The sequence below is a fragment of the Myxine glutinosa genome, chromosome 11, assembly GCF_964187855.1.
Source record: "Myxine glutinosa chromosome 11, kmMyxGlut1.1, whole genome shotgun sequence".
Classification (NCBI taxonomy): Eukaryota; Metazoa; Chordata; class Myxini; order Myxiniformes; family Myxinidae; genus Myxine; species Myxine glutinosa.
Window position 1 is genome coordinate 107,161,089 of NC_136271.1, and position 25,667 is coordinate 107,186,755.

General features: G+C 47.0%; 1 protein-coding gene across 1 annotated transcript in view; it reads right to left on the minus strand.

Moving 5' to 3' along the window:
* Window positions 1-25,667, minus strand: part of LOC137437028 (outer dynein arm-docking complex subunit 1) — a 66,313-nt gene that overhangs the window by 36,633 nt on the left and 4,013 nt on the right. The window contains exons 2-3 of the mRNA XM_068131337.2: window positions 16,959-17,034; window positions 1,326-1,425 (exon numbers count right to left, since the gene is read on the minus strand). Of these exons, the coding sequence (XP_067987438.2) occupies window positions 1,326-1,425; window positions 16,959-16,977 (119 nt within the window). The 5' untranslated portion in view covers window positions 16,978-17,034. The remainder of the gene's footprint in view (window positions 1-1,325; window positions 1,426-16,958; window positions 17,035-25,667) is intronic.

The following is a 25,667-nucleotide window of genomic DNA, read 5'->3' on the forward strand; positions in this document are numbered from 1 at the left end:
GTGATGTAGAACATCAAAATATACCCTTTTTGAAACAATGTTTTATGGCTGGATGCCCTTCCTGCCGCCAACCCTGTTAGTCGCCTCTTGCGACACACAGGGAATTACCAGTGAACTGGTACTCAATTTGCCGACCTCGGAAGGTAGGACAGGCTGAGTCAACCCCCCTGGCGTTAATTCAGCGATCGACCGGGATTCAAACCCAGGATCCTCGGATCCCAAGCCGGCACCCTAACCGCTAAGCCAAAACCAGGCTTACCCAATAGGAGGGGATGGGGTTTTTTATCGGGTTAGAGATCCACAGACACAGAAATCATGTTTGGTTTAATTAATATACATTACTTCACTTAACACAATTGTTGTTCTTTTTTTGAATAAATATCTTGGAAGGAAGACATTAATGTTTTTTGGTGTCCTTTTATGCTCGATTGGCCCCTGCCCTACTTTCAAAACACAAAAGGTGAGCAATCTTGATTTTGGCAGTTTCACCAGAAGAGGGTTGCTGACAGATCTTGTGCGACTTGCAGAAATTTTTGGGAGACACAGCACAGACAGAACTGGGGGAGCAAGGCCGGAGAGGAGGCGGTAGAAGACAGAAAGACCACCAACCTGCCTGCGGTGAGTGAGTGAAAGGCCCTCGGAGTTAGCTTCATCACGGGAGATTCCAATCATTCTGAAAACTTTGGTTTCAACAGCGTGAAGACGATCTCGGTGTGAGGCAGGAGCACCGGCCCATAGGGGGGAACAGTATTCCATTGAGCTGCGGATGAAAGCCTTGTATGTGGTGAGGAGCTCAGGTGTGCCAAGGAAGGACTTCGCACGACGGAGGATGCCCAGTCGGCGACTGGCTTTGGAGGCCAGCTTGGAAATGTGTTTTTCCCAAGAAAGATCATGGCAGATATTGAGACCCAAAAGCTTGAGCGACAGAACTTCTTGGAGAGGATTGTTGAGAAAGTAGATGAGAGGGTTGTCCAGACGCTCTTTTCGGAGAGACAAAGTGAGAGTGTGAGATTTGTCAGGATTGAAAGACATGTTCCACTTGTTTTTGACCAGTTTGTGATTTTTTTCCAGGTCTGCGGAGAATGAAGAGGCTGCAGACCGCCGATCTGAGGGTTGAGAATTATTTCACACAACTGCACAAATTTAAAAAACGTGGTTGATTCAGTCAGTACATGAACAGACTTCACAAATAAGATATTTGACAATTTGCAATATGTTGCTTTGGGTTGCTATAATAATTACAAAAAATGCGTTTTTTTTATACAAAACAGTTATCCGCAACAGAAGGTGAATACTGAGAAAAGCAGAGTTAGCGAGTGACTTACCTCTGTCGACACATCAGCTCTCGCACAACCGTTCTGTTTGCTTGTCGCTCATTTACAATGACACGGCACCGCTTATGGAGTTTTTCCACTTCGCCAGATACTATAGGGAAAATATTACACAAAGAGAAACAGTAGATCCGGTACCAATGATTAATAACAGCCACTTTGAAAACACAAACTGGAGGTTGAAATTGTTCTTTAATTTCATCAACACAAGCAGGAGTATCACCGACAGGCCTTTCCAATCTATTACAGATACAGTACAATACAATGCATCAATTGTCACTTTCTTATCCTTTACCTCAAAACGGTTTGAACTTGAACAACATGGAGAGCTCGTCAATTTTATACACTTTCCGAGAAGCACCTCACGGATATCATGTTTCATAAACTCACCAACGTCACAATTGACAATTGCAATTCTCTTTCTGCGGTACCTTTTGAGCAAAACTGGCATTGCAGCTGCTAAGATTTGAGGCTCAAAGATAAAACACCAATCATATCACCCTGATCTCGAGATAGTCAACCAACTTCAATGGCTTCCATCTCAAACACACACACACACACACACATATATATATATATATATATATATATGTATATTGTTACAGACACGACTTTGATGTTAGGGTGGGCCGAGCGGAATGGCCGCCGTGTCCGCACAAGTTACCCGATTATACTCGAACGTTGACTAAATCGCGCTATGCTAAATCAATGATGGAAAAGACACAACGGCTGGATTAAAATGACACGACACCAAGGGTTCAGTTCTCAAGACCTCCGGAGGAGGTTATATTAGGGCGGAAGGTCAGATTACAACTACAAGAGGGACAGCATAGAAAGACAGGCACTTAGACACACTTATCTTATTCCCTGACAGACGACAGATAAACGGGACAAAAACTGACTCACACGGGGATTGATGGCAAGGAAAGGCGGGTTGGTCGATGGCTCAAGGTGCACTCTTGGCTCAGGGACAAATCGACCCGGTCCGGTCCAATAGATGCGGGGAGGTATCGTCGTGCTGGGGGTGGCGTCCTTTGCTCTCCGTAGTTCAGGCGCATCTGACCTCACATCCGGTTAGTCGTCGCGTATATCCGGCGGGGAGTGACACGCCCTCGGCTCGTTAGCTCCGCCCCAGATGGAATCGGTCCGCCCTTGTTATTGGGTGCGGGGGGGTTACCAGGCTCCGCCCTTGACGAGGAGCTGACAGGGAGCCCCTTCGTGGTAACCCCGTCGGAGCGCATGGTCAATGGCGGCTAACCGAGCCGGTGTGAGGACGCACACTCCCCCCGCGCCGCGCCGTTGTTGTAGTTGTTGTTGTAGTTGTTGTTTGGGGAAGAAGATGGGAGGAGGTATGGGAAGGTCCTAAACTCACTACTGGTGCCATATAATCACATTCTGGTGCAACGAAGAGTCAGAATTAATGGAAACGAGTCCTTAACTGACATAGACTAAGAATAACTAGCAAGATGTCCTATAGTTGTCTACGTGAGATGCGGTGGACCTGGGCACAACATTTAATGGGGGAAAAAGGGGAAGGTCGGTTCTACAGAGTGTTATTTACAGGCAATGGGACTAGGGAATGGGGGATTGGGGATAGTTGGGGAGTATTGGGGAAATAGGGGAGTATTTACAAGCGGATATTGAGGCCAAGTCCCATATCCGCAACATTGCACCCTTCTCTACCCTCGGGGCGTCCCGACCCGATAAATTTTTACCTACTTTAGTGTGGCACTCAGATGTAGTTCCCTCTACTATTAACTCTACCCTGAGTGCGACAGTTTTACAAATATTCACAAATGAGTAAATATGTCCCCCTGCGACGTTGCACCCTTCTCCTCACAGAAACACACCCACAGGATAACCGAATCCGGAAAGAATTCGCAAACTAAACATACAGCCGGTAGGGAGCATTATTTACAAGACTACGCTGATATTTACACTACGATCCAGGACCTGTTTTTGGAGGAACACATGCAGATGTTATGCATAGAGAGAGCACGCATGCCAGCATCGATACACCAACCCACGAGTGCTCTGTGGCCTTACGGCCTTTAATAACGTGCAGAGCACCCCTTCCAAGCACCAAAAGCACCACCCCATCACACAGTCAGCACCATCCGGTGCACCAATAAAGTGTTTATAAATCACCGGTGGTGTCGCAGCCGGCCGATGTTCTGCCGCTGGTCTTGCCTTCGTGTGGTGCACTTGGTGTTCTTGCCTCTTTCAAAAAAATTAAGAAAGGCGCCAACCGCGTCCATTTCTCTATTGTGGCCGTCAGGGGGCCAACTGTTAGTGGTTCACCTTGTATGGCATAGGTGCCACGTTGACCCATAGGTCCATCCATGGGTGGTGCTTAGCCGCATAAGAACTGCGGTCCATGGTGGGTGGCCACAAACATTGCGGTCCATATGGTGTATCGATCCAGGCAGCAAGCAGCGAAAGTGCAGGCCCACAACTGCGTAGCCAGCACCTCTCTCTCCTCTCTCTCTACCCCAAAGCCAGATCCTCGGAGGTGGGTGACAAAAGAAAAGACAAGTGAGTAAGGTGGTAAGGGCGCAAAAGTGCACGCAACACAAGGTAATGCACACTAGGGGCACATGGGAACCAGGTGAGACAGGTACGTTCCTACCGTACGCTTCCCCCCCCCCCCCACCAGGTAACCTACATGGCCCCTCCCTTACCCCTTACTGTATCCACAAAACACAACACTACCCATAAACATCTACTTTACAAATCAACAACCATCCCTACTGTCTTCCCCGTTCCTCCCATATACCAAATTCGTCTTCTCTCCCCCCTAACCAATCAAATTTGCCATTTTCAACTCAACATCATAATTTGCCATTTCCAACTTAACATCATAATTTGCTCTCACCAATTCATCATCAGTCCCTCCTAGGGAGGGAGAGATGGAATCACCCCAATGTCTCATCCACGTCGTGATGCGTCTCACAAATCCAACAGCAATTCTCATTTCCTGCACACAGAACAAAGAAAACACAGGTGTGGAGTCATCATCATCACCACAGGTAAGTGGCTGCGTATGGTGCGACAGGTTCATCAATCCTAACTATTTCCTAAATGACTTTAACAACTTTACATTACCCGGGGTCTTTCTCCGGCCAAACCATTGGCCCTCTTACACTATGGGTTCTAAAAACCAATTCCCATTGGCCAAACTGTGGTGCTCTTCAATTTGGGGTCTCACTCCCCCGATTCATCTCCCGGTGCCCTCGCACAATTTCTGGGCTGTGGCGTATACCTCTCCCAGCGGGTCTACCCACCTGCACACCTCCACCACTGCAGTTGCCTCCGAGCTTACCTGCTCCTTACCCTAACCTAACTACCTGGGGAAGGCCCTCTGGCGCTCTCCCCACTCAGTGCCCTCTCTGGCACTGGGCTGCCCGATCCACACCCGGGATCCTCAGGCACCCACTCACAACTACCGGCTCCCAGAGCCCACCTGCGGCCTCACCTGGCCGACATCCTCACAGTGGTGGAGTGCCCAACCAACTACACACACTAACAGGCTACACGCACAGCCATTTCCACAACACTAATGCACCCATCCACAATACCATTCTGTCACCCGCACCACAGATGCCAATATCCAACCACAATTTACCTATACCCTCTACCTAACACTTACACTACCCGCCCCGGGTATCCGTGATGGGGGTCCACTCTTCCCCCATTCACACCTTCGCACCATGCACACCACTCCGTACCACTCACTCCAACTCTCTCCACACACCTGTACTTGCACACCTGTGCTCTCACACCTGGTGCCACCTGCACCCTTCTCTCCCCAAGCGCATTCGCGCTGATCCACACACTCACTACTCATACACTGCTCCACACACCTGTCCAGTTGCACACCTGTGCAATCACACCTGTTCAATTCTCACACACACGGCATCATCTCAGCTAACTACTCCCTTCTGAAACTTGCGCTTCCCAGTCGTCCCTTTAAACTATTGCGCTCCCTCGTCATTATCATCCACACTAATCTACCTGCGTCCCCACTACAGGTATCAGTCACTAACTAAACTTAACGTCACCTAATGTCAATCTCTTCTAGATCCCTAACAATATAACCTAACCCACCCGGGCTAGTTTTCACTGCCATACACCCCATAAGCTATTGCTCCTTTGCCCCCCCATGGGAAGGGTGGCAGGGATTACCTTACCCACCGGGCCCATCGCTCACTACCAATTTTGCACATCAAATTTCAACAAATTAAAAATTTGCCAATCACTACCCATCATCTGCCAATCACTACTGCCAATCCCTTGCCAATCATCAAATTTTGTTTTTCTCTAATTTTGGGTCCAAAACACTAACCTCATCACCCAGTCTACTCACTAATGCCTCTCGGTGCGCCAATTCCTGTCCAAAGCCCGGCTTCGTAAAGCCAAGCCATGAATGCGGGTTGTTTGGTGCCAGCGGCTGGACACGTCCCGCATTCGGTGCAGGGACGGGGGCTTACCCGGGCCGAGATCCCACGCACCATCTCGGCGTGGAGCCATCCAATGTCCCGATCTCGACCTGCCGGAATGCCTCAACAAAAAGTGGTCGCCATGACGACCCTTTCTATCGGGCTGCCCGCTCCGCCTAGTGGAGCACGGACGCGGCCGTTCAAAGCGAGGCCCGGCACGCACCGAGGGCCCGCTTCGGCTAAAAGTCGACCTAACCTCTAACCTGGTTACCGTCGATGCTTCACCTGGATTCTTACACCCCGCAGCCCGTTCCTTGCTCACACATCCAGCCGTTCCCATGCTCCTCGTACCTTTCCTTACACACCCAGGTACCCTCATTCCACTCACAGCCTTGGTCACACACCTGACCACCGAACACTTTGGCACACATTCGTTGGTCGCACACCTCACCAACACACCTCTTCGCGCCCCCTCCTCTGTCACCTCCTCTGTGACAATCACAGGTGTGCTCTCATTCGCACACCCAACCACGTGCCTCACCACCAACTCCAGCGTGCATTCCCACTCACGCTCTACCATTCCAGGTGTGCTTCCTTTCTCACCTGTCACCACCAACTCACGCTCCGTGTCACTCTCACTACTCTCACCTCCATTCTTGACAGCGCACTCACCCTTACTCTTGACAGCGCACTCTTTCCTCATGCACCTGTCCGTCACACACCTTTCTCGCGCACACTCTCCCGTTACACCCCCTGTAACACTCACCACAGGTGTGCATTCTTCCTTGCCTTTGACAGCGCACTCTTTCCCCATGCACCTGTCCGTTACACACCTTTCTCGCGCGCACTCCTGCGCACACTCTCCCGTTACATCCTCTGTAACACTCACCACAGGCGTACACTTTTCCTTACTTTTGACAGCGCACTCTTTCCCCATGCACCTGTCCGTCACACATCTTTCTCGCACACCCTCTCCCGTTACATCCTCTGTAACACTCACCACAGGCGTGCATTCTCCCTTTACACCCTCCGTAACACTCCTCACTACGCACTTCCATGTGCTCCCTCGCACACACGCTACGACCGACTCACTCTCGACAGCACCCTCACTCCTTGGCACGCACTTTTTCCTCACACACCCCAGAGTCGGACTTTCTCGCACACCTCCTTTTTCGCACACCAGACCTGTCGCACACTTCACCAACGGCCTCTCACGAACACCCGGGTCCATCTCGACCCCCAAGCTTCTTAAATCACCTGGCGCATCATACGCACGACCATATTGGTCACCACTTACACCGGGTCCTCTTTCTCTTCGCTTCTCCTCCATCACCTGCGAATCCCTCATCCGGTTAATGAGCACATCATCACGATCCGAACACAGACTTTGGACCAATTCTTTTACTTCCTCCTTTATCTCTTTCTTATCCTCTCTCCGTCGCTTCTTAATTTCGCTCATCCCTTCTTCCACTTCTAATTTCTGCTTCACCTCCTTCATCTCTTCGTGCGCCCCTTTAAGTTCTTCCTCTAACTCCACTTAATTTTTTTCTATGTGCTCCCGCACCTCCCGTTCTTTAACCTCCATCACCTCTACCACCTTGTCCATTTTCCTCGTCAGGTCCTCATGTACCGTCTGACACTCTTTTTTAATTACCCCTACGTCCTTTTTCATCTCCTTCTGTGTCGATTTTAAACCCTCTATTACCGCTGTGTTCTTCTTTACCTGGTCCCCCAACTCCTTTTGTCCCACTGTCAGTTGCTCTACTCCCAGCGTCAACTCCTCTATACCCCCTTGCAGTTTTACAGTCCCCTTTCTCACCTCCTTCTCCATGCGCTCCTTACAGTGCCTCACCTCCTCGCGCACTCCTCCGACCTCCTCACTCACTCCTCTTCTGATCTCCTCTCCCATCACTTGCATCTCCTGCCCAGATGCCACCCTCATCTGCTCCATTTCCTCCCTGTGAGCATCCAGTTTGGTTTCTACCCCCATTCTGACCCCCTCTATCTGCTGCCCCATTTGGTTAACTTCCCTTTCCGCTTGGTCCCTCATGTCCCTCAATTTGCCTTCCATCCTGTTTTCTAACCCCTCTAACCCATTTTTCACTTCTTTTATCCCGTTGTCTAACCCCTCAAATTTGTCGTCTAACTTCCCAAATTTCTTGTCTAAACCCTTAAAATTATTGTCTAACCCCTCAAATTTGTCGTCTAACTTCCCAAATTTCTTGTCTAAACCCTTAAAATTATTGTCTAACCCCTCACCGGTACCCCTCGCTTCGTCCCTCATTACCCCCATTTGCTCACTCTGAGCCTCTATCCGGTTCCCCATTACCCCCATTTGGTTTCCCATTACCCCCATTTTTGCTTCTAGCCTCTCCATAAGGGCCCCCATTTGCAGGAGGAAAAGGTTCGAATCCACCAGGGGCGCTGCCACGGTCGCGGGCGTGGGCGCCGTGGCCATGTGCGAGGCGCCATTTCGCGCGCCCGCCATGTCGGGCGCAACGACGCTAATTTGTGCGTCTGCTACCCTCACTGCTTTGCTCTCCTCGCGTCCTTCTATTTGGTCCTGGACCGACCCTGCCTCACTCTCCTCTACCGGAACCCAGCTGTCTTGATCCGCCATAGCGCGACTTTCAAAATTCGGGTTTTTATTTTCGTAAAACAAATTCAAATTTCGCCTTTATAATTTCGAGCGCGTAAACGCGCTCCGGGTCCAATCTCACTCCTCGACACCAATTGTTACAGACACGACTTTGATGTTAGGGTGGGCCGAGCGGAATGGCCGCCGTGTCCGCACAAGTTACCCGATTATACTCGAACGTTGACTAAATCGCGCTATGCTAAATCAATGATGGAAAAGACACAACGGCTGGATTAAAATGACACGACACCAAGGGTTCAGTTCTCAAGACCTCCGGAGGAGGTTATATTAGGGCGGAAGGTCAGATTACAACTACAAGAGGGACAGCATAGAAAGACAGGCACTTAGACACACTTATCTTATTCCCTGACAGACGACAGATAAACGGGACAAAAACTGACTCACACGGGGATTGATGGCAAGGAAAGGCGGGTTGGTCGATGGCTCAAGGTGCACTCTTGGCTCAGGGACAAATCGACCCGGTCCGGTCCAATAGATGCGGGGAGGTATCGTCGCGCTGGGGGTGGCGTCCTTTGCTCTCCGTAGTTCAGGCGCATCTGACCTCACATCCGGTTAGTCGTCGCGTATATCCGGCGGGGAGTGACACGCCCTCGGCTCGTTAGCTCCGCCCCAGATGGAATCGGTCCGCCCTTGTTATTGGGTGCGGGGGGGGGGGTTACCCGGCTCCGCCCTTGACGAGGAGCTGACAGGGAGCCCCTTCGTGGTAACCCCGTCGGAGCGCATGGTCAATGGCGGCTAACCGAGCCGGTGTGAGGACGCACACCCCCCCCCCCCGCGCCGCGCCGTTGTTGTAGTTGTTGTTGTAGTTGTTGTTTGGGGAAGAAGATGGGAGGAGGTATGGGAAGGTCCTAAACTCACTACTGGTGCCATATAATCACATTCTGGTGCAACGAAGAGTCAGAATTAATGGAAACGAGTCCTTAACTGACATAGACTAAGAATAACTAGCAAGATGTCCTATAGTTGTCTACGTGAGATGCGGTGGACCTGGGCACGACATTTAATGGGGGAAAAAGGGGAAGGTCGGTTCTACAGAGTGTTATTTACAGGCAATGGGACTAGGGAATGGGGGATTGGGGATAGTTGGGGAGTATTGGGGAAATAGGGGAGTATTTACAAGCGGATATTGAGGCCAAGTCCCATATCCGCAACAATATATATATATATATGTGTGTGTGTGTGTGTGTACACATGTATGTATATATTGTTACGGTCTTGGAAATGCACCCCGGGGGATATCATTCATGTACACACAGGATTCCCCAGAATTTCATTCGTTTCTGTGGTCGGTAGACCTTTGCCCTTTGTCTGTGGGTTTGGGGGGAAAATGCGTTGTGGGGTTAGTCTGTGTATTTCCAGTGTGATGTCTCCCCATTTTAATCTCTTCAATCCAACAACAATCCACTTCACCAAATCTCAAGTCAAGAACCCCTCCTTCACCCCTTCACCCCTTCACTCTCCTTCAACCCTGCAGTCAGTTTATTCTCGTCATTCGGTCTGTGTGTACATTCGATCTGTGTGTACATTCGATCTGTGTGTACATTCGGTCTGTGTGTACATTCGGTCTGTGTGTACATTCGGTCTGTGTGTACATTCGGTCTGTGTGTACATTCGATCTGTGTGTACATTCGATCTGTGTGTACATTCGGTCTGTGTGTACATTCGGTCTGTGTGTACATTCGGTCTGTGTGTACATTCGATCTGTGTGTACATTCGATCTGTGTGTACATTCGGTCTGTGTGTACATTCGGTCTGTGTGTACATTCGGTCTGTGTGTACATTCGGTCTGTGTGTACATTCGATCTGTGTGTACATTCGGTCTGTGTGTACATTCGGTCTGTGTGTACATTCGGTCTGTGTGTACATTCGGTCTGTGTGTACATTCGGTCTGTGTGTACATTCGATCTGTGTGTACATTCGGTCTGTGTGTACATTCGGTCTGTGTGTACATTCGGTCTGTGTGTACATTCGATCTGTGTGTACATTCGATCTGTGTGTACATTCGGTCTGTGTGTACATTCGGTCTGTGTGTACATTCGGTCTGTGTGTACATTCGATCTGTGTGTACATTCGGTCTGTGTGTACATTCGATCTGTGTGTACATTCGGTCTGTGTGTACATTCGGTCTGTGTGTACATTCGATCTGTGTGTACATTCGATCTGTGTGTACATTCGGTCTGTGTGTACATTCGGTCTGTGTGTACATTCGGTCTGTGTGTACATTCGGTCTGTGTGTACATTCGATCTGTGTGTACATTCGGTCTGTGTGTACATTCGATCTGTGTGTACATTCGGTCTGTGTGTACATTCGGTCTGTGTGTACATTCGATCTGTGTGTACATTCGATCTGTGTGTACATTCGGTCTGTGTGTACATTCGGTCTGTGTGTACATTCGGTCTGTGTGTACATTCGATCTGTGTGTACATTCGATCTGTGTGTACATTCGATCTGTGTGTACATTCGGTCTGTGTGTACATTCGGTCTGTGTGTACATTCGGTCTGTGTGTACATTCGGTCTGTGTGTACATTCGATCTGTGTGTACATTCGGTCTGTGTGTACATTCGGTCTGTGTGTACATTCGGTCTGTGTGTACATTCGGTCTGTGTGTACATTCGGTCTGTGTGTACATTCGATCTGTGTGTACATTCGGTCTGTGTGTACATTCGGTCTGTGTGTACATTCGGTCTGTGTGTACATTCGATCTGTGTGTACATTCGATCTGTGTGTACATTCGGTCTGTGTGTACATTCGGTCTGTGTGTACATTCGGTCTGTGTGTACATTCGATCTGTGTGTACATTCGGTCTGTGTGTACATTCGGTCTGTGTGTACATTCGGTCTGTGTGTACATTCGGTCTGTGTGTACATTCGATCTGTGTGTACATTCGATCTGTGTGTACATTCGGTCTGTGTGTACATTCGGTCTGTGTGTACATTCGGTCTGTGTGTACATTCGATCTGTGTGTACATTCGATCTGTGTGTACATTCGGTCTGTGTGTACATTCGGTCTGTGTGTACATTCGGTCTGTGTGTACATTCGGTCTGTGTGTACATTCGGTCTGTGTTTACATTCGGTCTGTGTGTACATTCGGTCTGTGTGTACATTCGGTCTGTGTGTACATTCGGTCTGTGTGTACATTCGGTCTGTGTGTACATTCGGTCTGTGTGTACATTCGGTCTGTGTGTACATTCGGTCTGTGTGTACATTCGATCCACTCACTCAGTTATTCCCTCACAATTTTTTGTTTGTATACGAAGTTGAGGCTCGTGTAAGAGCAACACATTAAACATAAAGACATAAACAGAAAACACATGAAACATTATAAAGGGAGTGGCAAGAGATAGGAGGAGCAGATAGATGGAAGCACAACAACAGTAGGTAGAGAACAGGGACAGTGGTGGATCTGTGGGAGGGAGAGGGCTGAGGGGGAGAGGGATGGATGGGGCAGAGCTGCGGGGGGATAAAACAAATGAACACTACTAGGAATTTCAGGAAGGAAAAAGGGAATTTGAAGGAGGTGGATTTGGGGTGTATTAACGGGGGTAGAAAAGATCAAGGTTTTGGATGGGGGAAGATAAGAGATGGCGGTGAACAGCTGTTTTAAAGACTTGGAGGGAGGAGTGGGATTGAAGAGAGTGAGGGAGTTTGTTCCAGATGCGGGAGAAAAGAGGAATGAAGGAGTGAAGGTGAGCAGAGAGTCTTGATTTTGGCAGTTTCACCATAAGAGGGTTGCAGGTAGATCTTGTGCGACCTGTAGGAATATTAGGGGGACAGAGCACAGACAGAGCTGGGGGAGCAAGGCCGGAGAGGAGTCGGTAGAAGACAGAAAGACCACCAACCTGCCTGCGGTGAGATTAACCATCTGTTCAACCATCAAACATCCAGACCGAGTACTCCTCGGTCTCGAAGTCACCACTAACCTCTGTCGAACACAGTACGTGCTAAGGAATCCCACACCGTTGAGTACCAAGACAACCTTGCCTTCGGTTACGTCACGCAGATGACGTCATGACTATTGCAATTTTTAGGGGAGGTAACCGACGGGTTTGCTTTTTTTTTAAATAACAGAATGAGAGTAGTAAGGAAAAATTGTCAAAAGACATGATGTGTTTGTGAAGTGAAAATAGTGGACAAGGACAGACACAGAACCGTTGCAAGCACAGCCGTGGATTTCCTAATCGTTGACATCGTCTTTCCTCAGATCTTTTATGAGTTTGGAAACCATTCTGGTGACTCAGCTTCAGATTTGCTGCTGCTTCTTTCGTGACAATGGTTGAAGGCCCTGAATCATAAACAAGAAGTCTGAGCTGTTTCTGGACATATCAAGGTGGACTACACAGGTGCCTTTTATTTTTGTATTTCTTCTTTACAGCAGCAAGAGCAAGGTTGAACCAACAGTGGGACAAACATCAAGGGAATGAACGGACAGGAAACGAGGTGATAGAGGATGGGAGGAAACTGAAACGAGCAAGTAAAATGGTTGAGATGGGAAAGGTTAATGAGTAATAAAGATCATGAGTCAGAGTTGGATGACAATAGATGGTGGTGCACTGCTTGCTTGAAGTCCTGGAGGCAAGAGTGAGACAGATCACCCTGTGGAAGGTGGTCCCATAGAAGAGAGAAGCAAGGAATAAAATAGTTGTGGTGTGCAGTCAGCCTGAATTTTGGAAGTTTAACCAGGAGGAGGTTATTGGAAGAATTTGTGCCTCTTAGAATTGCAGGGGAGCGTCGGAGAAGCAAGAGAGCAGATCGGGGAGCAATGTTAGAGAATAGATGCCAGAAAACAGAGAGACCACCGACTTCCTGAGATGTGAGAGCAGCAGACCTTGTGATTCAGCCTCACCACGAGTGATTCCAATAATTTTAAGAGAATTCGGTTTCACAGAATCCAGGAAAGACAGATGTGATGCTGGGGTGCCAGCCCATAGCTGACAGCAGAACTCCATTGAGTTGCAAATATCTCGTAGACTGAGTGTAACTCTGATGCTGTGGGCTGGTCTGTGGCTGGCTCTGGAAGCCAGCTTTGCTGTGTGGTTGGCCCAGGAAAGATCGCTGTTGATGGTGAAGCCTACACTTCAAAAGATTAAACCTCTTCCAGTGGATGACCAAGGAAATAGACGGGTGGATTCATTTGACGATCATTCCGGAGCAATAGAGTGAGACGGTGAGATTTTTCAGGATTGAAGGATCAGAGTCGAGTAATTTCCAGATCAGTAGTGAGAGACGCAACCAACGGCTGTCTACCTAGCAAAAGGATGGGGGTACTATACGACACAATATGGAGTCGTCTGAAAAAGGAAGAGAGGGTATTCCAGAGCATCGGGGCTCGAGGTCATTAAGACAGATTATGAACAAGACTGGGCCCAAAACACTGCCTTGGGGAACTCCAGCTTCCACTGAAAGAGGGGAGGAGAGGGTTCAATTGATGGCAGCATGTTAATTGAGTGAGTGGAGGATGTCAGAAATCCAGCAATAAAGGCGGCCTTCTGTGCCACAGGCAGAGAGCTTGATAAGCAATGCAGGATGCCAGACTGTGTCTAATGCCTGAGATATGTCCAGAGACATGGTCCGAACCTCTTGTTTGAGATTGAAGGTCTCCAAGCATTGCTGAGTGAGGAGCTCTTTGATGGAATTTCACAAAGTAAAACCATTTTTGAAAGAGATTTCTCAGCCTCATATCATTCAAGTTTTTCATTAAACATGGGTCAAACAATTTTCAAGAGAGTCAGAGAGATCATTAACGAAGACCAGAAAAAGCACAGGGCCCAGAACACTGCCTTGGGGAACTCCAGCCTGGGCAAGAAGAGGACATGAGAGAATTTCATTTAGAGCCACACGTTGACTACGACAGGAGAGGAAGTCCGCAAGCCATGAGTGGAGATTTCCATGGATACCATAGGAGGAGAGTTTGGTGAGCAGAGCGGGGTGCCAGACCGTATTGAAGGCACGTGATATGTCATGGGAGACAGCTCTGATTTCCTGTTTAGCATTGAGGACCTCCATCCATTGTTGAGACAGCAGAAGCACCTGGTCTGAATCCAAATTGAAGATCAGAGATCAAACCATTGGAGAAGAGGAATGATTTGATGTCAGAAGCAATGATGGATTCCATGACCTTGCTGATGATTGGAAGTAGTCTGATTGGTCTGTAATTGCAAGGATCGGTTTTTGCACCCTTTTTGTGTAAAGCGGTAATGTTGGCTGTTTTCCAAGCTGATGGCAGATGATCTTGAGCAAAAGAGAGGGTGAAGAGAACAGAGAGAGGGCGTGATAGAGTGGTAGAGCAGCATTTTAGGACCCATGGACTGATGCCGTCAGGTCCAGTTGTAGAATCAGAGTCGAGGGTTGACAGAAACGTCTCCACCTTGTCGGCAGAGAAGGACACAGAGTCCAGGAGCAGCTGGGCATGACTAGGTAAGGTGGGTACAGAGAAAGATGGGTTTGAGACACAAGATTTTGAAGCAAACTGCTGAATGACAGTAAAGAAGGAATGTGAAAAAGCAAAAAGCTGGTCTTTATTTAAACCCCAAAACAGACTAGAATCTTGTCAACCGAGACGATTGACGTGTTCAGATTGGAAGACGTGAACACCTTACCTTAACATTGCTGTTATCCCCAACACATGTGGAAAGTCTGCCTGGGTTCTAATATTTAAGTGAATGGAAAATGTGAAGGAGAAATTCATAGATCGTTAGTGTTGGGGAAAACAGCAATGTCAGGATAGACAAAGATCTGGAAATATAAAAATCTGACAATACTATAACGTCACTCAGTGGAGCGCATACCTCTGCCAGGCTGAACATTGTATGGTTTCTTTCCCACTGTTAGGCCGAATTTGGACTCGGACCTGAACCAAAATCGAATCGGTTTGATCTTGTCATCAAACCAACTCATCCACCAAGTTTTGTCATAACTCGTCCATAACTTTTTTAAATATCATGTTATTTATTGCTTTTCGCCCGATCTCTCAATGGTGAAGAATTACTTTAAAATTAAATAATCCTCGCATCCGAATCCATATCAGATCAGATCTTCACCAAAATTGAATCAATTCTTCATTGTCACATACACTACCTCTCCACCAAGTTTCATCCAAATCCGTCCACAACTTTTTGAGATATCATTTTCACAGACAGACAGACAGACAGAGAGGGGTGAAAACATAACCTCCATCCATCTTCAGTGGCGGAGGTAACAAACCACGAGGAGGCTGGTAAATGATCTGGTATTTCCAGTTGCAATGTATGGATGTGAGTCATGGATCGTGAAAAAGAAAGAAAGGAATAATATTGACAGTTTTGAAACGTGGTGTTGGTGTCAAATGTTAAAAATTCCATGGGCTGCAAGAACTGGAGTGAAGTCGATGGTGAGCCATCTCAAATCCCTACGCTTCCCACCTAAAGCAAAGTAGAAAGATGGCAAAAAGTTCCACCAGGAAAGACCCAATATCAAATTTTTTATTTAAAATATATTTTGTTTTAACCCCTGTGACCCTAAGTCCTCACCCCCTGGGCATTAATCAGGGGTCAAATCCAAATATTTGACCTTTTGAACCCGCACCAGGGAGCGGGGCCAAAAATGCTACTACTCTCACATCTTACTGTCTGTAGTGATCGTAATTCCCAAGTTTGGTGAATTTCTGCACAACTATTTAGGAAATAACATAACAGACAGACAGATGAACAGAGCCGGGTTTTTTTTTGGTTTTTTTTCAAGTGTGGCGATAACAAACAAATCAGTGCTTGAATAAATGAGACCACCGTATGCAGTTTCTAATTTACATTAGAAATGCTGATGCTAAAACAGAAACTTTCATACTTTAGACACATCATGCTTGCAAAAAAACAAAAGTCTGGAGAAGTCAACCGAACTGGGTAAGGGAAGAAGAGGAAGAGGCAGACAATGTTTATGCTGGATTGATGGGGTAAAGGCTGCAACCAAAATGTCTCTTCCAGAGCTTCGCGAAGCAGTACAGAATAGGGATGTTTGGATAAATTTGATCTTGAATGTCACCGGAAGTCGGCTACAACTTGGCGGAAGTAAATGACTAGATTACATTAAACATGCACTGTGGAAATCCTTCAAAAAAATCTAACATTTTGAGTTGCTTTTGCATTTGCATTGACATTCATGGATTCTGCCTACTTTTCTTCGAAAGAGAAATGCACCAGCACAAATAACTCATTGTGATCCACGATATCCATACCTCCACGATCTTTCTTTGCTACAGTGGCTACCAAGGTAAACAAGTAAATGTAAAAGTTCATTCTGGTGATACAGGTGTGTGTATAACTTTGAATGAATATTTGCACACATGTCAAGGCTCGTGAACATGCTCAATGACAGTTGTGAAAAAGGTCAAACCCTAACTTTTTAGAGAGTGAAAATTTAGTGAAATGAATAATAAAATTAGTGAAATTTTTAGATGAGAGAGTGAAATTATCTGGCATCTTCGAATGAACTTATCTCTTTTGGTATAGTAACACAACCACCCCCTCATCCTCTTTCCTCAGAGTTTATCCTCACCATTGGCATTGGTGTCCATACTGCTGTACACCCAGAAGTGTTCTTGTATATTTGGAAAGAAAAGGTGTCAATTCAGCTGTGGTGGAAGTCAAAGAAAGAAACAACTAAATCAAGCAAAGGAACCAACAATGCTATTACAAATGCAAGGAGGGAATGGGGATAAATTGAGTAACAGCGAAAACAAGAAGAAAAAGACATAAAATGTCAAAGCCCCCACCGTGGTTTTAGTAATTTTGCTGTATGGAGCTAAAGGCCATCAGTCGGCCATCTTTGGTCGGATGACAAAGCAAAATATTCTGCATACGTATGCTCTTTCTGCCAAGTTTGAACAAAATCGGTCCATGCATGTCTGAGAAATGCATGGGACACGTTTAAGTAACAAAATGGCCGCTACTCGGACATCTTGGACCTGATCTCGAAAAACAATGACGTTCGTATGTAACCCACCATTCATTATCTGTGCGCCAAATTTGAACAAGATCGGTAAATGCATGTCCGAGAAATGGTTGAGCACATGATCAATATCGGGTTTTTTACAACTAAAATGGCCACCAGTCAGTCTACCAGTTGGCCATCTTTGATCAGATCGCAAAATAAAGTGAGGGGCACATATATGCCGCCATGTGCTGTACTTGTGCCAAGTTTAAACAAAATCGGACCTTGCATGTTCAATAAATGGTTGGGGACACATTTAAGTTACAAAATGGCCACCAGTCGACGATCTTGGATCTGTTCTCGAAAAGAAATGAGGTGCCTATGTAACCCATCATTCATTATCTGTGTGCCAAATTTGAACAAGATCGGTAAATGCATGTCCGAAAAATGGTTGAGGACGTGGTCATTATCAGGTTTTTTTACAACTAAAATGGCAGCCAGTCTACCTGTCAGCCATCTTTGATTAAATCGCAAATTAAAGGGAGGTGCACGTGTAAGCCATAATTTACTCTGCTTGTGTCAAGTTTGAACAAAATCGGACCATGCATGTCCGAGAAATAGTTGGAGACACGTTTAAGTAACAAAATGGCCACCAGTCGGCCATCTTTGACCTGATCTCGAAAGAAAATGGCGTGCATATATAAGCCATCATTCATTATCTGTGCGCCAAGTTTGTACAACATCGGTAAATGTATGTCCGAGAAATGGTTGAGGAGGTGTTCAACATCGGGTTTTTTACAATTTAAATGGCCACCAGTCGGCCATCTTTGATCGCATCGCGAAACAAAATAATGTGCGTATGTATACCATCGTGTGTTGTCTTTGTGCCAAGTATGAACAAAATCGGTCCATACATCTCCAAGATATGGTTGCAAGATGCACCTGTCAAAAGGGACGTGGCTGGACACACAGACGAGACCCATTCCATCAAAACCCACGGACGAGATCCTCAGCTCTGATTGGAGCACGCTTGGGGGGGACATACATACTACGGACAGACAAAAACTGTTCTAGATGGCTTTGCCCTATGGGCTACGCCGTAAAAATCGTATGCAGTATAATCGCAGATCCAACTGCGATATCCAACAACAATAAAATTGCCATAATATCAAGATCATCACATGTGGCCCTATGCGGTAAAGGGGAATGCGGGAAGGGGGGGGGGGGGGTTATAGGGTGGGATAAAATGGGGGGGGGGTACCACAGGGGGGTGTGGGGGTAGGGTACCACAGGGGGGTGTGGGGGTGGGTGGGTTGGAAGCGGTGGGGGGGGGGGGTTTGGGAGAGGGGTGGTTTGGAGGGAGGGGGGGGGGAGGGGGCAAATTGTCCGAATAAAAACCTTGTGTGACATATTATGTGGACTCGTGGTTCAAAGTACGGTTATCGCAAACCGCAGATCCAACTAAGAAGGAGGAACGCAGGTTAAGCTCAATGCTTGCCAGATTAAAAGCGACTGGTCGACTATCAGCTGCGGCGTACAAACGTCTGTACAGCAGTAAGGGCGTGGCTCCCAGGGCCTACGGGCCACCGAAAGTGCACAAAGAGGGATTTCCGCTACGGTTAATCGTTTCCTGTATTGATGGTCCGTCATATGCGCTATCCAAGTTTTTGGCAAACATTTTCAAGCATTTGGTGGGGACAACAGAGAGAACCGTGCACAATAGCACAGCATTTGCTGAAAGAGTGAAGCGGCTCACCATCGAAGCACACGAGACCATGGTTTCGTTTGATGTTGTGTCTTTATTTGCCAACGTGCCCATAGCCCTGGCGATTGAGGTGGCGAACCGGCGTTTGATGGAGGATGATCGATGGAAAGAGACTGCGGGAGCTTTAAGCCCGATGGACGTCTGTGACATGCTTTCTACCTGCCTCTCTTCCACCTACTTTGTATTTAATGAGGTATATTACAAGCAGGTTTATGGCACCGCTATGGGTTCCCCGGTATCGGCTGTGATTGCCAACATGGTGATGGAGGATTTGGAGGAACGCACCATTCCAGCCCTGTCAGTGCAACCACGTGTTTGGTTCCGGTACGTGGATGACACATTTGTCCTCTGTCATTCTGATGAGGTGGGCATCATACATGAGACCATAAATAAAACTTTTTCCTCCATTAATTTCACCATTGAAGAGGAGAAAAATGGAGCCCTTCCCTTCCTGGATACACTCGTAGCAAGGGATCCCAAAGGAGCCTTAAAGGTAACGGTGTACAGAAAACCGACACACACTGATCGCTACCTTGATTTCAATTCTTGCCATCCAATGGAACACAATAGATCGGTGGTGCACACCCTCTCAAAAAGAGCACGTGAGTTACCATCTACCTTTGAAGACAAGATGAGTGAGGTGGACCATCTTCAAAATGTGTTGAGGGCAAATGGTTATCCTGATAGCTTGCTACCCAACAGGAAAACGATAAGGGCTTCCCCACACAACAGGCTGAGACCGAGAGAACAACCAAAGGCTTTGTGTGTTATCCCTTTTGTACCGGGGGTTTCACAGAGGGTCGGCAGAATTTTGAAATCGGCAGGAGTGAGGGTTAGTTTCACACCGGTTTTCAACCTTCGCCAAGCTCTTATGAGGGTCAAGGACAAGCTTCCGAGGAAGGATAGGTCAGGGGGTGGTATACGTGGTGCCCTGTGGTTGTGGAGCTGAGTATGTGGGTGAAACCGGGAGGACCCTAAGTCAACGTATTGCTGAACACCAAAAAGCATTTGAATGTAATTATCCCAGCAGATCTGCTATTGCCAAACACGGCCTTAAGGAAGGCCACACACCTTTATGGGACAGGGTTAATATTTTGGGTTCCACACCCAACAGAAACAGAAGCCGTGTTTTGGAGGCTTGGTACACAGAAGAAACTGTTACCTCGATCACACAAGAGGTCGTTGACTTACCGGTAGCGTTTGACCCACTCTTGTGTAAACGAAGCAGGCATTCCGTACTTTGAACAACGACTCCACATAATATGTCACACAAGGTTTTTATTCGGACAATTTGCCCCCTCCCCCTCTCCCCCTCTCTCCAAACCACCCCTCTCCCAAACACCCCCCCCCCTCCGCTTCCACCCCCCCCCTCTGGTTCCCCCCCCCCCATTTTATCCCCCCCGATAAGTTTAACTTTTAATTAAATGTCATGATTGTTCCTGATTTTCTAAACACTTGAGTTACAATCCAGCATTGCTTACAGGATTATTTTGAGCCGTTAATATGCGGTTGATTTTTGAATTTGGTCAGTAACGTCTCCGTTCACGAGAGTGGTGTGATACGGTTTCATTGGCTGTCCAGCTTTGCCCACCCCACTTTGCATATACCCCACCCACTTTGCATATAAGGGGATGTTGAGATGATTTTATCACTCTTGAGGAAGATTAACGGAGGCGTGTGGCTTTGTCACATGTTGTTATTCGAAACGTTGTCATTGTTTGTTCAATTAAAGGTTGGAGATCTTACCATGGAGTCATTTGGATTTACTCCCAACCGCAAATCTTTGCTTATATATATATATGTGTGTGTGTATGTGTGTGTGTGTGTGTGTGTATATATATGTTTTGCCATTTGACAAAATCTAGAATAATTTCAACATAATTCCAATGAACTTTTGGTTCTAAGACATCTTGAAAAGTAAGTTCACCCCCACAAAAAAAAAATTCCATATTAAATGCCAAGTCTGTAGATATATATATATATGTGTGTGTGTGTGTATATGTATATATATATATATATTGCTCGGCAATATATATATATATATACATATACACACACACACACACATATATATATATATATATCTACAGACTTGGCATTTAATATGGAATTTTTTTTTTGTGGGGGTGAACTTACTTTTCAAGATGTCTTAGAACCAAAAGTTCATTGGAATTATGTTGAAATTATTCTAGATTTTGTTAATGTGACCTTTAAAAGAAACAAAAACCACATTTGACATTTCGAAACAAATAAATTGATCCTTGAAAGTGATGTAAACTGATATCGAACTCAATTCATGGACAGTACTGTGTTAAACTTCTGTACGTTTTCCAGAAGTATCTCTTTATTTTGCACATTAGCCAAAAAATTTTTTAACAAAAACAAAAGTTAAATTACGACTGGGATTACAGACAGTAAAATTACAGTTCAGTACTTCGTGAAACCCCCACGAGCATTCAGGAGAGCACGTACACGTTGAGGCATGCTGTTCACGAGATTTGCCAAGGTTTGGACAGGAATCGCTTGCCATGCAGTGACAACGGCCTGCTGCAATTCACGCACAGAGGTAGGCTGCTGGTCCAAGTGGTCGATTTGACGCGTTAATTCTGCCCACAAGTTCTCTATCGGATTCATATCCGGGGACATGGCAGGCCACTCCATATGCTCTACACCACGGTCAGCAAGAAAGTGTTGGATCATGCGAGCACGATGAGGCCATGCATTGTCATCTTGGAAGACAAAGTTTCCTCGAAAGGCTGCACGAGCAAATGGAAGCAATGTTTCTTCCAGAGGGCCCTGTACTTGAACTGGTTCAGCTTTCCATTCAGAACAACCAGGTCAGTTTTGCCGCCTGCATGAAAAGCAGCCCAAACGGTCACCCCACCACCTCCAGCTTGGACTCTTGGCACTATACAATCTTTGTTGTAGGCTTCATGCACTTGTCTGCACACTCGGACGTGGCCATCTTGACGATAGGCCAGGAATCTAGACTCGTCACTGAAGATCACGTGATTCCAGTGTCCTGGCTGCCATTTGACGGTGCTCTCTGGCCCACTGCAATCGGCGCTGGCGGTGTTGTCTGATCAGGCGTGGCTTTCTCAGGGGACGCCTGGCACGATAGCCTGCTTGAACCAGTCGTTGGTTGAATAGCCTTCTGGATACAGGCGCATTTGCCAGTTGCTGCCACTCAGCCCCAAGCCGATTAGCTGACTTGGTACGGCCATTGCGGACTAACCGGTGCAGCTGGCGATCACCCCTCCTTGTGGTTCTGCGGGAACGTCCTGGCTTCGGTATTGGAGTAGGGACACCCCTCTGAGCATTTCGTTTCAGGATCTTTGACACCTGACCTTGAGTGATGCCATACTGCAGAGCAATAGCATGCTGTTTCATGCCGTAATTTCTTAAAGCCACCACTCCATGACAAACAGCATTGTCGAGTTGACGGACCATCTCCAGAGGAAGCGGCGATAACCTTTGGAGACGTGCAGCAGTTGTTTTCCACTAATACAGAACGCAACAACCCTTGTATACCCGACTGTGAAGCCAATCATCAAATGCACCTGTCCGTACATTTTGCCACGCCACCTGTGATATAATCCTGTTGTTGACTTCTTGCTGTGACAGACAATCAGTGACATGGTTCTTTTAACAAATAAATCACCAAAGTGTAAAAGAAACTCACTAGATTGATATACTGAGTTAAGAAAGTAAACCCAAGTCAAGAAAAAAAATATATTCCATATTAAATGCCAAGTCTGTATATTACAATAGGCTACGGTGATTCTGTCTGTCTGTCTGTCTGTCTGGGGGTGTGACTTACTCGGTTTACAGAGTAGCTCCACCCATTCTTGGAGAGGCTTCATGTAAACAAATATCCACCATTTTATTAACTCGAATAGCTTTGAGGCCTGTTTAGTTAGGCCCGTGCTGTCTTTCTCTCTCTTTTTGTATACTGAATCGAGGCTCGTGAAAGAGCTAACATTTATTTCACAAACAAATCAACCAGACAAACAAGATATATAAAAAGAGGGAGCGGAAGACAAGATGGGGAGAGAAGGGGAAGCACACAAACATAACATTTGAGGGCAGGGAGATGTGTGGGAGGGAGAGGGCTTGGGGGGAGGAGATGTGGGAAGGGGGGGGGGGGGAGGGGGTGGGAGAAGTATAAAACACAAGGACACCAAGGACTTCCAGGACAGAAGTTGGGATTTCAAAAAAGTGGATTTGGGGTGAAATTAGCAGGGGTAGAAAAGATCAAGGTTTTGGATGGGGGAAGATAAGAGATGGTGGTGAACAGCTGTTTTAAAGACCTGGAGGGTGGAGTGGGATTGAAGAGAGTGAGGGAGTTTGTTCCAGAGGCTGGAGAAAAGAGGAATGAAGGAGTGAAGGTGAGCAGAGAGTCTTGATTTTGGCAGTTTAACCATAAGAGGGTTGCAGGCAGATCTTGTGCGACCTGTAGGAATATTTGGGGGACAGAGCCCAGAGAGAGCAGGGGGGGGGCAAGGCCAGAGAGGAGTCGATAGAAGACGGAAAGACCACCAACCTGCCTGCGGTGAGTGAGTGAAAGGCCCTTGGAGTTAGCTTCATCGCGGGAGATTCCAATGATTCTGAACGCTTTGGTTTCAACAGCGTGAAGACGAGCTAGGTGTGAGGCAGGAGCACCAGCCCAGAGGGGAGAGCAGTATTCCATTGAGTTGTGGATGAAAGCCTTGTATGTGGTGAGGAGCTCAGGTGTGCCAAGGAAGGACTTCGCACGACGGAGGATGCCCAGTCGGCGACTGGCTTTGGAGGCCAGATTTGAAATGTGGTTTTCCCAGGAAAGATCATGGCAGATAGTGAGACCCAAAAGCTTGAGTGACAGAACTTCTTGGAGAGGATTATTCAGAAAGTGGATGGGAGGGTTGTCCAGTCGGTCTTTTCAGAGAGACATCGTAAGAGTGTGAGATTTGTCAGGATTGAAAGACATGTTCTACTTGTTTGCCCAGTCTGTGATTTTGTCCAGGTCTGCAGAGAGTGAGGAGGCTGCAGACTGCCGATCTGAGGGATGAGGAATGGAGCGACAGAGAGTAGAGTCATCAGCAAAGAGATAGAGAGGATTTTCAAGAGAGTCAGAGAGATCATTGATGAAGACCAGAAAAAGCACAGGGCCCAGAACACTGCCTTTGGAACTCCAGCCTGAACAGGAAGAGGAGATGAGAGAAACCCATTCAGGGCCACACGTTGACTACGACTGGAGAGGAAGTCCGCCAGCCATGCGTGGAGATTTCCATGGATACCAAAGGAGGAGAGTTTGGTGAGCAGAGCGGGGTGCCAGACCGTATCGAAGGCACGTGATATGTCAAGGGAGACAGCTCTGATTACCTGTTTAGCATTGAGGACCTCCATCCATTGTTGAGACAGCAGAAGCACCTAGTCTGAATCCAAATTGAAGATCAGAGATCAAACCATTGGAGAAGAGGAATGATTTGATGTCAGAAGCAATGATGGATTCCATGACCTTGCTGATGATTGGAAGTAGTCTGATTGGTCTGTAATTGCAAGGATCTGTTTTTGCACCTTTTTTGTGCAAAGCAGTGATGTTGGCTGATTTCCAAGCAGATGGAAGATGACCTTGGGCAAAAGAGAGGGTGAAGGGAACAGAGAGAGGGAGTGAAAGAGCGGAAGAGCAGGATTTTAGGACCCGTGGGCTGATGCCGTCAGGTCCAGTTGCAGAATCAGAGTCGAGGGTTGACAGAAACTTTTCCACCTTGTCAGGAGGAAAGGACACAGAGTCCAGGAGCAGCTGGGTACGACTGGGTACGGTGGGTACAGAGAGGGATGGGTTTGGGACACAAGATTTAGAGGCAAACACCGAGTTGAGGCATTCAGCTTTTTCACGTGCGGACTCAGCTGTGTAGCCGTTTGAGGTAAGGGAGGGGATGGAGGGAGAACAAACACCAGAAACAGATTTGACCAGACGCCACCAGGATTTGGAAGAGGGAGACAGATAAGAGAGTTTAACTCTACCAGTTTTACATGTTGTATCCCTAAGGAATGAAACGACCGTTTTTCTTGGCTTACAATTTTATTTGAAGTCACACATGCCTCAAAATACACTCACTTATATAGAATTGAACGCTGAATACGAAAATGTAAGTGAAATTGCCTTGTTTGTTTTAATATTATCTTCTATATATTCTAAATATATATCTGTGCAGTGTCTGTCTTGTGTTGTCTTGTCTTGTCACTGCACTCCTCCCTCAAACTTTTGTGAAATCGTACTATTCCAACTTGACCCACGGCGGGAGTATGCGCTCTACTGAGTGGCGTTCTCGGTACCGTTGTAGACGTCACTTCACCTGGTAGAGTTAATTGCAATGTCACATACACGACCTGCCTGGTGCCGAAATCGTTTGACGATTAAATACCAAATCAATCTCATTAATACAAAGTCCCGACTCGCTTATAAAATCGAATCTCTGAACGCAGAAAAAAGCAACACCAGAAAAAAAGAAGAAGAAGAAGACCATAACCGTAAGCAAGTTCAGCAAACCTCGACACGACGAGACGAAGACCTCGAATGGATCTCA